Source organism: Zosterops lateralis, assembly GCF_965231275.1.
Source record: "Zosterops lateralis genome assembly, chromosome: 8".
NCBI classification, from domain to species: Eukaryota; Metazoa; Chordata; class Aves; order Passeriformes; family Zosteropidae; genus Zosterops; species Zosterops lateralis.
The window spans coordinates 16,090,974-16,105,203 of record NC_139768.1 but is presented as its reverse complement, the minus strand read 5'-3'; the positions used below and the strand labels follow the sequence as shown (position 1 = coordinate 16,105,203).

General features: G+C 43.6%; 2 protein-coding genes across 2 annotated transcripts; one reads left to right on the top strand and one right to left on the bottom strand.

The window, feature by feature from the left end:
* On the top strand, positions 1-2,245 carry ATP5MK (ATP synthase membrane subunit k). Its single transcript, XM_083866129.1, has 4 exons — positions 1-68; positions 1,062-1,159; positions 1,249-1,344; positions 2,121-2,245. Exons 2-3 carry the CDS (start codon positions 1,073-1,075, stop codon positions 1,339-1,341), a joined length of 180 nt encoding a protein of 59 aa, XP_083722255.1. The 5' UTR covers positions 1-68; positions 1,062-1,072; the 3' UTR covers positions 1,342-1,344; positions 2,121-2,245.
* Positions 2,246-2,911: 666 nt separating this feature from the next.
* TAF5 (TATA-box binding protein associated factor 5) lies at positions 2,912-13,517 on the bottom strand (the record flags this gene model as incomplete). The annotated part of the gene is made up of 11 exons (XM_083866126.1): positions 2,912-5,052; positions 5,338-5,515; positions 5,645-5,822; positions 6,712-6,876; positions 7,922-8,051; positions 8,666-8,786; positions 9,290-9,425; positions 9,893-10,056; positions 10,723-11,038; positions 11,698-11,938; positions 13,013-13,517. The coding sequence occupies 11 exons, from the start codon at positions 13,515-13,517 to the stop codon at positions 4,835-4,837; spliced, it is 2,352 nt and encodes a 783-aa protein (XP_083722252.1). The 3' UTR covers positions 2,912-4,834.
* Between the last annotated feature and the right edge of the window lie 713 nt (positions 13,518-14,230).

Sequence of the window (14,230 nt, the reverse complement as noted above, 5' to 3'; positions counted from 1 at the left end):
GCCTGCAGCTGCCATCTTTGGGAGGGCAGAGCGAAGGGCAGAGCGCGGCGGGGACGGCGGCGGGCCAGGTACGGCGGGGGCCCGTACGGGCGGGGTCGGGCCTCGGTCCCAGCCCGGAGTCGGGTCCTGCTCCTGCTGGGCGGGAGGGAGGACAGCTCTCCGCAGCGCCGGGGCGCTCCCGACCTTCAGCCGCGGCGTCGCTCCCTCCGAGTCTCGGGCGCTGCTTGTCCCTTACCCGGCCCAACGCGAGCGCGGGGTCGCGACTGTAGCCGGGCAAGGGCACCGGGCTCCTCTGGGAAACTGGACTCATGTTGTCACGGGGCGCCTTCCCGTCGTCGGAAGGGACCCTAGGCTCTTGCCCAGGCTTTCGCATCGGTCAGGCATGAGAAAAGATGACCTTGGCTTATCAAATCTTTGCCAATAGTACAATAGTATTTGGCCCCTTTAAAGGGGCTATTTCCTTAAGTTTTTTAACTATTGCACAGTGAGCCGAGCTAATGCTTACCTTGTTTCCTTAAGCTTTTTAACTACTGCACAGTCAGCCGAGCTAGCGCTTACCCGGTTATACTGCAGAGATAACGCTGCTGGATTGTGTTAGATAAGAGATGGATGAGGCAGGGGCTGTGTCGGTGACCGCAGCACGCCCAGGGCAGTTTGTGTATCCCCTGCCCGGGCACCGGGGCTGCAGCAGCTGCCGGGCTGGGGAGCTCTGTCGGGTGTGCGGTGCCTTTGGAGGGAGGCACAAGATAAGCAGCTAATGTTTGTCCTAAACATAACATCATCATCAGAAAAATGTATTTCTAAACATTAAAAACCCACTCTGCTTTTGTTGTGCAGTGATCCCTTTATTTGCTTATCCGCTCCCATCACCTGTTTTGTACCTCAAGAGAGAGTGCTCTGGGTGTGTCTACTCCTTATGTATATCCACTACTTGTCAAATGTCCTGAAAGCAGATTTAGGAGCAGAAAATGGAATTATGAAGCTCACTGTAGAGATTAGTTTGATTTTCCTATTGATCCAAGTGATTTTGAATTAATTAACTGTCCTGTACTGTTTGTTAGGACAAGCAGCCATGGCTGGCCATGACTCGGGATCTCAGCACCAGTTCACTGGATTTCAGAAGTACTTCAATTCCTATACCATCATAGGCAGGAGGAATGTATGTATTGTGTACATTGTTTTCAGGATTGTATAATGGTGTTTTCTGGGGCTTAGACTGAAACTAAACTTAATTTTTCTGTTTTCCAGTATGTAATAGCAACGTACACAGGTGTTGCACTCCTTGTCTTGTATTTCAAGTTTAGGCCTAAGAAGCAAACTCCGGCTGTGACAGAGAAGTAAAAGGTAAGTGGTTGATGTTCCTCTAGGACCAAAATGCTTCAGTGCCAGCTCAGGAAGCAGTGACAAGGGACTAATTGCCAATAATGCAGTATAATGAGAGACAGAAACTTACCATTTTAAACATCAAATAAACTATAGCATCAACTTATTTGAGTTGAATGAAATGGATTATTAAAAGGAGTGCAGAAAGTATGGGATACAGTATTTTTGTTCTTCATGGTAAATGGGACTAGGGATGGGAAGCAAGGAGAGAGGAACAGAAGGATGTTGCAGCAAATATTAGGTGCCTCTGGTCTGTTCTTTTGCTGTAGAATAGGGATAACTTGCTTTGCAGGTTATTGAAATAATGAAGTAGTACTTAAGGACTTACTTCTTGACTGTTGGAATTCCAAGTAGAGATTAATGCAGTCTGTTAAAACTTTTATTTAAACAGAGTAAATGAGCACCATATGATGAAACTGTGTATGTATTCAAGGCCCATGCAGAAGTGAATGGATTTGTATAGCAACAACCAAGTGTTACAAAATTTTGGAGAGTCACTTTCAAGTAAAGAATTTTCACTGAAATGGCATTTTGGCAAAACCTATGGGCTGTCCTCGTAGCCTGAGGAAAGGAGTGTAAAACAATAAGCTTTAGCATTGTTGTTGTGTGTTAAGGGGATGTCAGTCACTTCTTCCTGGGCATACTGAAATCTGGCTGCCCATAGCTGAAATAGTTTGGGCTTGGGGCAGTTAACATTGTGCAAGAAATGCTATGTCTAACCTTTCTTCTCTTGGCAGGTTCCTGGCATGTCTGAACCTCCAATATGTATCAATGTAATGCAAGCTGATGAGCTGTTGTGGCTAATAAACTATAAAATATATATAATTACTTGTTTTATTGGAAGTACAAAATTGTCCAAAACCGCTGAAGTGTGGTACTTCTCATTTTTCCTCTGTCAAAAATAGTTGCTTGTAGCAGAGATGGGGCACCTGGTCGTGTCATCACTATCTTAACTCTGCTGCTGAGATGTTCTGAGCACCAGGCAGTGACCCAGGCAGGACCTCAGCTGCACAGGCAGGACACTGCACAGGGCCTGGAGCTGATCCAAGCATCTCCACTCGTACGTGTCACGGCTTGCATGGTCTGCAGCCACCTGGGTGCTCCCACTTTTTGCATTCCAAGCTAGTAGCTTACATGGAGACCATGACATCTTCTGCCTCATTTGTCTGTATTTTGCACAGAACCTCTTTGGATTTGATGGAAAACCTCTGAAAATAGGCTGACCCAGTTATGGTGTTTTAGCTTGTTCTGTTACTGGCTCCTCTTGTGGAGGGGAGAAGGAAAATGGCTTAGCCTGCTGATGTTCAGCTCCCATAACTGCACATTCATAAACAGTGACCCCAATAGTCCAGTGCTTACTTTTCCTGTCTCTTGTGAAAAGGAGGTGCTCTACCAGAGTTAGGTGTGTGTGCGGCCTCCTCCCTGCCCAACACTAAATCTGTCTATCAGATTCTCCACAGTGTCTTTTTGTAGCTGAAGTTAACACTTTGTTAGATGTCACAGTAGTGCTGATGTGGCTAAAGCAGCAGGAGGTAGGAATGACTGCTGGAAAAAAAATGGAAAAATTAATTACAGGATCTTGATGCTCTCTCTACTTGATTTTTTCTTAAAACCATTTTTGTATATGCTGAACAATTTGGGCCTGCTGGACAAATCTGATCATCTTTCCCTCCTGAGTGTTGATAGATGCCTTCAGCTGTATTTAATTCCACCACTGAAGAATGGTGGCTGTAAGAGTGTAGTAATCTCAGGAGCCACAACCAGTTGCATTCCTTTAGAACAAGATTTACAGGGAATGGGTACTCATCAATTTAAACGTTTCTGATTACTTTGTTTCTCTTAGCAGAGTTGTCACAGTTACAAACTGGTCTTGCTTCCATTGCAGCCATTAAGGGACGTAAATATCTTCTTGTAACATATAGACACAAACTATGTGGTTTTAGTATTTATTATAATATCAAAAGTATAAAACTGTACAAAACATAAAGGCAGAATGCGGCAGTGTTTTCTTTAAGCTGTCAAAAATTGTATTTAAAACTGACTGGTCATATTGAGAACTAGGAAATTTTTGAGGTATTACACATTAAAAAAAATCAGAATAATTTTTACCCTTTTTTCTTTGAAGAAAATGTCTAGGTGTCCTAGTGAATTTTCCACACTTTATTTTGATGTATAATGCCTCTAGTATACCTTTACTCTTAAGAGTTAGAGCAAGACGAGATGAAAGAGGAGGTAGTTCTCCATTTACTTGACCTCAGAAATGACAAGTCTTGTTTTTATTTTCACTAGAGAGCCAGTAGATTGTTCAAATGTCCAAGTACTTACTGTGAAATAAGGAATACAAAACAGATTTCTCTGCACAAAACTTGTAAGAGATAAGAACAAAAACCAACCCCTACCCAAGCTGCACTGGACCTGGCTTTTGGTGCTGATGTTTTCAGTTCAAAGACACTGACATTTTTCCCAGTATTCTGCATGTTTTACTCTTATTTAGAAATAAAACACAGCTTTACTGGCAGTCCAGGAAGACTCACTGGGCACAATCTTGTGGCTAGAAATTGTGACTCAGCAGACAAGCTGGCCTTTCAAAAGCTAACTGACCATGCACTTATCCTTTCGTGCTGCTATAATGTTTCAATTTCTTGGGTAGCTTTACTGGTTTTTTATGTTAAACCTTATGCAGAAAGGATACAGCTTAATGATGTTCTTTTGCATCTAATACAAAGTAAGGGGTTTAAGTCTACTTTTTTAATAGTGACTATTTCAGTTGTGCATCAGTGACCCCTTTTTTATTTTCTCATACAATAAAGTATGAAAGTAAACAAAGTTCACATTATGCTTCTGGTTGCTGATCACACTGACAGCACTGGCTACCTTTGAAAACAGTAACAAGATCTGTATTTCTGACACCTCAGAAGAGCACAAGTTTGAAATCTTTTCAGGACTTAGTATCGGGCTGTCGCACCCACTCCATCAATGCCCGTGTTGTTGCTGTGATCTCACCACGCCTGCTGCCCAGCCCAGGCTGTAGTGAATCAAACTACATTCTTCTTTCCTGAAAATGGACAGTTTTACTTGTGTTTGAGACTGATTAAACATTTGCTAACCATAAATTAAGTGCTTTAAAAAAAATCTGAGAACACATGTAAAGGCAGAGCTCAGTACCACCTCTAGAAAGAGATGGCTCATTTCGTATGTACATATCTACGTCACCAAAAGCACCACGAACAGTTCCTTCTGTTACAGCCACCATGTCTTGTCAATCTCCAGCGTTTTCAAACTGCAGATAAATATGAAACAGCAGAACTGAGAAACGCTGCTTGCATTAATTACAGTTTCATACTCCTTGCTATGGACTCATGGGGTCCTTCTGTTCAAGACATTCCCTCTCATCTCACATCCTGAGGTCACTACTGCAATGACTTGGCACAGTCAGTCTCAGCTTCCTGATCTACTGTGAGCTGTAGGCTCCTGCAGCCAGCAGCAGGTTCCTGCGTGTGAAATGGAGATGAATAACAGGGGTGGATTTGGTCATGTATGTGCCCAGTAGCAAGTCCTGTGAGTTTTCAGGCAAGTTTATGTGTCCAGTGGCTGTAGTAAAGTCATCGGTTTCTAAATCTTCAAATGCCTTCACAGCATCCCACAGACGAACTGTGTTATCCATTGAACCTAAAAATAAAAAAAAACCACATTTAAATTTAAAGTATTTTATAATAAAATGGTATATAAAAAATGGTTCTGGAGAGCAAGTTAGCAGAAATTAAAGCTCAGAAAGCAAAAGACTATAGCAAGCCTCATATAGCATGCTGAATGCAGCCAAAAGTTACCAGTCCTTACTGCTTTTGCTAAGCTAGTGATTCTACTTTGTCTTTCTCAATTTAAGGAACTAATTATGTCATTCCTCTTGAGAATTATGGAATCAATGGACACTTGACAGTCCCTGGTGAATTTTACCTGAGGCTAAAATCTCCCCATCCCTACTGAATCTGAGCGCGTAGACGGTGTCGGTGTGCCCCTTCAATTCGCCAACCATCAAGCCATGGCCAATATCCCACAGCAGAACTCTCCCATCTGTTGCTCCAGTAGCCAGGAATCGTCCATTAGGAGAAAATGCCAGTGAATGAATTGGTCCCTAAAACAGACATGGGGAGGCAGCAAAACAAGTTAATTAAGTCTCCTCACATTCAGTCAGTCAAGCTGTGTTCAGAACAGAACTGTTTAGAACCTCAGCACTTCCATGTTGTCAGTGATCTGCCTTTACCTTATGTCCAGTGAATATTCTTACACAATTCCCATTCAAAACATCCCAGAGCCTTATTGTCCTGTCTGCTGAGCCTGTAGCAATATAATTGGAGTTTGGATGAAATCGGGTACATGTCACGTCTGCAAGATGGCCAGCAAAGATCCGTAATGGCTGGTAGTGATCTGTTGCCCACAGACTGAAAAGAAAAGCTTTATTAATAAAAGAACCCTAACGAACTTCAGTCTCTGTATCTGTTGGAGCAGCTCTAGAGGAAGCCACAAAAATGCTCAAAGGGCTGCAGTGCCTCTGCAATGGGGAAAGGATAACAGTTTAGCCTGGAGAAGAGTTGGCTCTGAGACCTTGTTGTGGCATTTCAGTACTTAGAAGGAGGTTAGAAGAAAGATGGGGACAGACATTTTATCAGGGCCTATTGCAACAGGACAAGGGATAATGATTTCAAACTAAAGGAAGGTAGATTTAGTTTAGATGTAAGGAAGACATTTTTTACAATGAGGGTACTGGGTGTTTATCCAGGTTGTCCAGAGAGGTGGGAGATGCCCCATCCCTGGATACATTCAAGGTCAGCTTGGATGGGGCTCTGAGCAGCCTGATCTAGTTTAAGATGTCCCTGCTCATTGTAGGGCTGTTGGACTAGATGACCTTTAAAGGTCCCTTCTAACCCAAACTGTTCCATGATTCTATGATCTGTTGCACAATGAGAGAAAAAAAAAAAGTAATTGTGGAGTGATTTCTTATGGGTCAGTTTATTGAATTAACAGGATTTTTTTTGAAAACTATACTTTTCAGAATGGAGAAATAAAGAATATTCTCTCGAGTTGTTCAACAATTAGAGGAGAATATTTCTAATCAAAGGATCACTTAGGAGGACATCATCTCTTTAGTCATCAGATAATGTGTGTTGAAAAAAATAGAAAAACCCCATTAAAATGTTTGTTCAGTATTTTAACTGAACATAAAATTTATTTTGAGTAATAGAGTAGGCAAGGGTATATCAGCTAATGACTTTCAGGGTTGATCCACCACAAATTGACCCAGACAAGTGAAAAACACATGCAGTTTCTTACCGAGCCACTCTGTCATGTCCCCCAGACACAAAGTAATAACCATAGGGAGAGAACTGTGTATCCCAAACTGGATAATTGTGTCCTTTATATCCCACCAAACATGTGAATGTTTGGAGACTCCACAATCTCACGGTGCCATCCTCAGAGCAGGATAACAGATAGTTCCTGTCACAGGAGAAAATATAGCATAAACATATCAAACTCACAGGGGGGTATAAATATTGCATAAACACTGTGAGATGTCCACGATAGAAGTGTCCCCCTCAGCAGCACCAGTTTGGCATGTCACACATAAATCAGCATTTCAGTGCAGTAACCAACAATAACTAACTCATGCAGAACTCAGTCCTAGGCCCTTATGCAAAAAAAGAGATGATTTGACATTGATGATTCATTCTGATGGCACTTAATACTGACGGGAACGAGGGAAAATAAAACAAAAAACACACCACAGAGGAGGTTTTTCCTCAGGCATTCCAGTTACATGAAAAAATGACTAATAAACTGCTACACTAATTTTTTTTTAAAAGATCTTCTATTACAATTCTGAACAAAACTTCATGATTCCCTGAAAGAGAATTCATATCATGCTCTCATTCTCAATTAATAATTATAGACTGTATTTGTTCCACACAGTTTACTTCTCAGCTGTGTTTCTGTGGTGGCTGTTTCCTGGCTAAACATAAGCAAAAGCAAAACCTGAGACATTTAAACCTCTTTTCCACTGTACAGACTCCTGTCATTACACACAGTCTTAAAATCTCTTATTTTAAACATTCTGTTCCATACATTCTGAAAATAAAGTCTCAATAAAATATGAGAAACTTGAGGTGCAGTGATGGGGCTACTGAGACTTTAAGTTTTGCAACACTCTAAGTTATATCAATGCTGCAGTATTTTTCCTCTCTATATATCAGTTAGTTAAAACCCAACTTGAACGATAGTTCGCAAAACTGTAGTTTTGCCATCTAAGTGCTACCTCTCCAAAATGGTGCTGGTATTCTCAGCTATAGTTGATTTCAGTAACAGCTGACAGAGCTCAACACCCTGAACTTTATGAGGATTTATACGATTTCTTAAAAGCTGCATGAGCAAGGATCGCTTTAAGCTGAAAAAAGCCACATTAAGAACATGTTAAGAATATGTTCTCAGTGAGTTGCATGTAATTAAAACTGAAGACAAGCAAACCAGTTAGCTTGTAAACTTTTACCTATCAGGACTGAAGCTGGTGCCATAGACAGGTCCACTGTGACCATATAAAATCTTCAACTCACTTGCTGTTTTTTCATCCATGATCCTCTCCAAGACATCATCTGATTCTTTGTCAATGAGACTGAGGTCTGCAAGATTTCAAAGTTCATGTATCAAAATAACTGTCAGAAGTTCAATGATAAATGTCAGCATGACATCATCTCAGTTAAATATCAAGATTAAGAAACGTTTCCACAGTATCCAGCTTCAACCACAACACATTGTTACACAAAAACCAGAATTAAAGCAGGCTGGTTTCCATGAATTTGTGTAGGTGTTTAGCTAAGAATATTCTTTTCCAGCCTTCTCAGAGTTCCCTCCTATCCTTTCCCCCATGGTACCTTTAGCCTCTCCCCTAGATCACCTAACCCAAACTGTCGCTTACACCCTGTAGTTACCATCCAGTTAAGAAGCAAGATGGCTAGTTCCACACTAGTTATGGCTAGTTCCACACTAGTTATGGCTAGTTCCAAGCTCTGCACTGACCACCTCATAGCAGGTGCACATGACCAGATTTCTCATTCCTCTAAAACTGTTTCTAATGGTAGCATTTAAGGTGTAATCATGTATCTGTGCACATATTGTTTCTTCAAAGTGAAGCATCTAACCCCTGCAGCCAGCTCTCCTGCCACAGATATCTTCCTTGTTCAGGCAAATGTCACAAGTTTTGTATGCTTCTATTAAGTGTTATTGTCTTAATTACCTGCAGCTGTTTTCACACTGCGTAGCTTTTTTGGAGTCACAGACCACACTCTGACAGTAGAGTCAGCAAAGCCTCCTACAATCATGCTGGAGTCGTCTGTAATATCCACTGCAGTCAGACCCTACACACAAAATTTCCAGTTACATTGTTTGCATCTCTCATGATACACTGCAAGTATTATAAAATCCTAAGAACTATTAAAAAGGTAATTAGACTCATTCATAAAAATAGAGAGAATTACTGTAGGATAAACATAAACACACACAAATTCTTGCCGCATTAAAAATAAAGCTTTATGTATGAAATACAGTCAGTAGTGACAAAGGGTATTGCTTTCCAGTACTCCAGTGCAAAATAACTACTATGTTCTGCAGGAAACACTTAGGACAGGAAAAGCAAAAGAAGGAATCATAGCAAAATCCAAGCAAAACGAAGGAACATGGACATTTTATATTTTAAGGAGTCTTTGAAGAGAATTTTGAACATTTTGGAACATAAACTTGGCAATGCTTAATCCAAATACTCCAATTACCCTTGCCAACACTGTTACATCTTTTTTCTTTACCAAGAGTGATGCTCATAATTTTGATTCCCTTTCCCCATTACCCAAACTCTTTTACCAACCTGGTAAGCATTAAGGAATGTGTAGAAACAGATGGAGGGCAGGCACTCTGGCCCAAGACGCACTCGCCTTGCAGCTTCCTTCATATTCATTACTTTATCCAACTTGTCAGAGTCTTTCAGTTCTGGCAGGGGAATTCTACACAAGAAACACATATTTGTACAAAGTAAAAGCACCTTCCTTACTGTTAACCCAAACAAAGAAAGTGAAAACTTCACATGCAACCCCATACCTCAGTATTCAAATAAGAAACAAGGATTTAAAAAATTAAGACTATGTAGAAGACTAACTGATAAGAAAGAGCCAGTAGCTTTCAGAATTTCAGACAGGTACTAGAACAAGATAAATAATTGAGTATGACCTCAAAAGATTAGTGGGTAACCAAGTAAATTTCATAAAGAGAAATCTAGATTGACTTGATGGACAATGACAGAGGATTATATGCTAAGGGCTCCATGACTTCCCTTAAAAGTCTTACAGCTAAAGCTGTGTACAGCCAAAATAGCCAAAATTATAAAAATGCCATTGAGAAAAGAGCCAGAGATGCAGATTTGGCTTGCAAAACTGGATTTTAAAGACTTCTCTACACATCATTTCTTTGGTACCTGTTTTGGGGAGGAGCATTGGGGTCCTGTTTTTTACTTTTTGACCCTACATTATCTTTTTTAGGTTTTTTCTTCTTTGGCTTTCCTTCCTCATTTTCTCCTTCTTCATCTTCATCGTCCAAAGGCACATCAAACTCTGGTTCTTTTAATAAGCCAAAGAAAACCTACAAGCCAGTAAAAAAGCCACACAAGATAAAACAGTAATTGCTGTTCTTACTGAACACTAAATTTTTTAATGGTAACTTTTCAATGTAGTAGTCCAAGCAATAGAGTTGCGCCTTTAAAGCTGCCCTGTTTAATATTACAGTATAAATTACTGCTTAGCCCCAAACAAATGTAGTACATGTTCTTCTGGTTTACCCAGCCAACTCATCTGGACTACTGTAAGTTCTTTCACCATCTCTTATCCCTTGCTTGAAACAGAATCCCCATGCTACCTCATTCATTTGTATAGTACTGTGGTTCTACACAAACAGCTCTTCTAGTAACAACTGGTAGCAAGTCAAAATTACTATCTGTTGTACAAAAGAGGAAGCCAAATAGTCAGGTGTCCATTATAAAACTCCAAAGTAATTAATGAGTTAATTTAAGTTTAGTTCAGCAGGCCGAAAACAAGGTTGTCTCTCAAAAGGGTTCAGCAGTTTCATCCACCTGACAGAAATACATCCTGATGTCTCTACTCCTGTCAATACCTGTTTGCACATTTCTCTTCCTTTGTTCTTTTCATGCTGTCTTTTAAGATCTCAAGCTATGACTGTCAATCTATACTAAGGCATATCCCTGAAAAAACAGGGAGATTTGTAAAAAGTGCAACAATCTTTGTCTCCTACCTTTGCTTTATTAGCCTCTCGTTTTGCCTCCCCAGCCAAGCTTCCAACCATAGCATCTATCTGTTGTTTACTGCGAGGCATTCCATCAAAGATATCAATGTAAAGATGCTCCTGAACAATGTTCCAGATCTGATTGTTCTGCTTTTCCTGAAGATGCCTCTTCAGGAGTTGGTAAGAGTCACGGGAAATGCGCAGCACAAACTTGCTTGTTCGAAAATCCAGCATGGTCTCGTTACCTTTCATATGTTCTTTTTTGGTTAAGCTCGACAACACACGCAGGTCATCCTGGTAATAGCACTCCTGATCCCCATGAAATCTATTGAAACAATTTAAGATATGATAAAAGGTACACTTGTTATAAACTTGTTATAAAATAGTTGTGGCAAGGGACATTTTAACTATTTACAAAACCATCTGAAGGGAAACAAAGCTATCCTTTTGGATTGAAGTATTTCACAATTGGTCTGATTCCACAAAACAAATTAAATTCTATTTCTTCTCAAGTGGTAAACAGAAAGTTATAGATTAGCCAGAAATTAATTTCTTTAAGCTCATTTGAAGGATTTCAATGTACATGCTATGATATCAGCAAATACAGCATTTATTATTTTGGCATCTCAGTGCAATCTTCCAGTGCTAAAAACTGACCCCACAATCTTTCCCTAAAGATGCAGGATCTCTTCATTGATACTTTTGCAGCAAGGAGCCCATCAGCACACCATTAACATGCTGCAAACTCTGCCAATGCACAGTTGAATAGTTTGCACAACTTTCTAACAGGAGATTGGAAAAGAATTTAAGAAGTTACTACAACCCATGGCACTGTTACTTCAGATTTCAAATCTCTTCAAATTTAGAGAAGAAAAACAATACATACCCATGTATACATATATAAATCTATGCTACTATAGCTCACAGATTTAGCCAAAGCAGAAAACACAAAATAATGCAAATGTACAAATGAAAATTAATTACCTTTCAAAGAAGGACTTTGCCTCACTCTCATGTTGATTGTAGACCAACTCCAAGTACATGTGCACAAAGAGAGGGTAAAAGAGCTGCGACAGCTCAGCCCGGTGGCAGTCCAGGGAGCACTCGATGAAGTGTTTCAGCCCGCTGTAGTACTCCTCGTACAGCGTGGGGTCCCCTTGCTGGTTGTAGGCCGACAGCACCGCGCTCACGTCGGGCTGGTCCTCCACCACCACCGCGCCACCCACTGCAGAGCACCAACAACAGCAGCGCTCAGACAGGCCGGGAGAGCCAGCAAACATACACTGGCCACAACCCCCTGGTCAGCTGAGCTAAACACGTCCTAAAACAGCCCTATTGTGTGTCTAAACAATGCAGGTGAGAGCACATTGGTCCAGCAGCCAATTCTCTCCAGCAGCTTTTTGGACTTTCCCTGCCAACAGCTGCCTGTAAGGTAAGCACTTAGTGCCTAACTCAGCCAGGATTTTAAGTGTAAAGGAAGAAGCCACTACCACCAGAATGAGTTATTTTACTGCTAGGGCTAGAAACTCTTAAACAAGGAGAACAATGTAAGACATACCCACTATAATTATTTTGCTTCCAGTAAACAAGCAAGTTAAGTAGACTAAGTGAACAATTCACCAAGAACAGCACACGACCATCACAGAGCAAGGACACTTAACACTGACAATTCTGTTCTACACAGCAGCTGTTACACACTTCCATTGTTTTGTCTGTACACTCACTGGAACTCAGACTAGCAGTTCCTGAAATTCCATTATTCAGTAAAGCTGCCTCACAGAACACCTTGATTAACAACATTTAGAACTGAATTATCCAAAGGACATCTCGAGTACTCAGACACTCGATAAAGAAATGCAGAAAGCCTGATCTACAAATATCCTTCACCAAAACGCAGCCTGTACATCAGACCTCTGTTCCCATCCCTGCGGCCAGGCGCGGGACAATCCCCCCTAACTACAATGGAAACCTCCTGTTCCTGCTGCTCTATCAGTTGTGAAGGGACACAAAGACAAGTCGGAGCACTTCTCGCTTCACAGTGCTCCCTGCAAATGCGAGAGACATCCTGTCCTTGGTCCCTTGCTCCAGGAGATTCTGATTTCTCCACGGATTGTATGGATAAATGAGACGTCCAGAGACCTCCCGGAAGGCCGCGGTAGACTGTCGGTGGCACCGAGAACCTGACACCGACCCTTGTGTCCCAGGATAACGGAGAGCCCACGAGCAGCACACGGGCTCCCCGCTTCCCGGGGTTCCCGCCGAGAGGAGGGACCGACACCGCAGTCCCCGCGGGCCTCACCTTTCCCCGGCGGCACGGCGGCCACTGCAGCCACCCCGGGGCTGGAAGTGGCGACAGTGGCGACGTTTCCTCCTATGGCGACGGCGGCAGCGCTGGTGCCCCGGCCGAGCAGCGCCTCGCCCGAGTCCGCGTCGCTGCCGGAGCCCCCCAGGAGCCCGGCGCTGGCGGGGCTGAGGGCGGCGGCGCCCAGGTCGTCGCCGAGCAGGCGGGCTTCGCGACGCAGGATCTCCTCGGACTCGCGGAGGTTGCTGCGCCGCAGGAACTGCAGCACGGCCACAAGAGTCTGCCGGTCCAGCGCCGCCGGGGAGGCGGCCGGGCCCGGCGCCGCGGGCTTCGGGGGTGCCGCATCTCCGCCGGCTCCCGCCGCCTCTCCCTCCGCCGCGGCGGCCGGGACGGCGGCGGGAGCGGCGGCGGGAGGCACGGCGGGCGGCGGTGGCGGCGTCCCCGCCTCGGGGTCCGGCTGCACCGCCGCTACCTCTGCCGGCTCCTCATGCAGCGCCGCCATCTTGCGCCGCCTTCCATTCGCCGGCGGCGCGCGGTCGCCGCCAGGCGCGACCGCCCTTGCGACAGTGAGGGCAAAGGAAGGGCACTGCTGCCGCTGCCGCCACGGGCACGCGCGGCTTCGTTTTGCGACGCTGGCGGACGCGCTTTGTGGCAGCGCGGCCGCTGTGAAGGGCTGTGGGCACTGCGGGGCTCACGGAGCTCCCGGGAGTGGACCAAGGGTGGCCTTGGGACTGTGTGCCCTCTGTGCCCTTAGGGGCCGGCGCACAATTAACCTAATTACGGCTGGGCAGCTGCCTTGTCCAGATATCTCTAATACTGCTTCTTAATCGTGTTTGTTAAACTGAGTTTCGGTAATACTTGTCGAAAGGCTGAGGGAGGTAGAGAAAAAGACTCCAGGGAGACCTTACAGCACCTTCCAGTGTCTAAAGGGGCTACAAGAGAGATGGAAGAGGGACTTCGGACAAGGGCATGAGGTGACAGGAGAAAGGAGAATGACTTTAAACTGACAGAAAGCAGATTAGATTTAGATTAGATATTAGAAAGAAATTCTTTAGTGTGAGGATGGTGAGGCACTGACGCGGGTTGCCCAGAGAAGCTGTGGATGCCCCAGCCCTGGAAGTGTCCCGGGACAGGTTGGATGGGGCCTTCAGCAAACGGTTCTGGTGGAAGCTGCCCCTGCCCATTGCAGGCGGCTGGAACTAGGTGATATCTAAG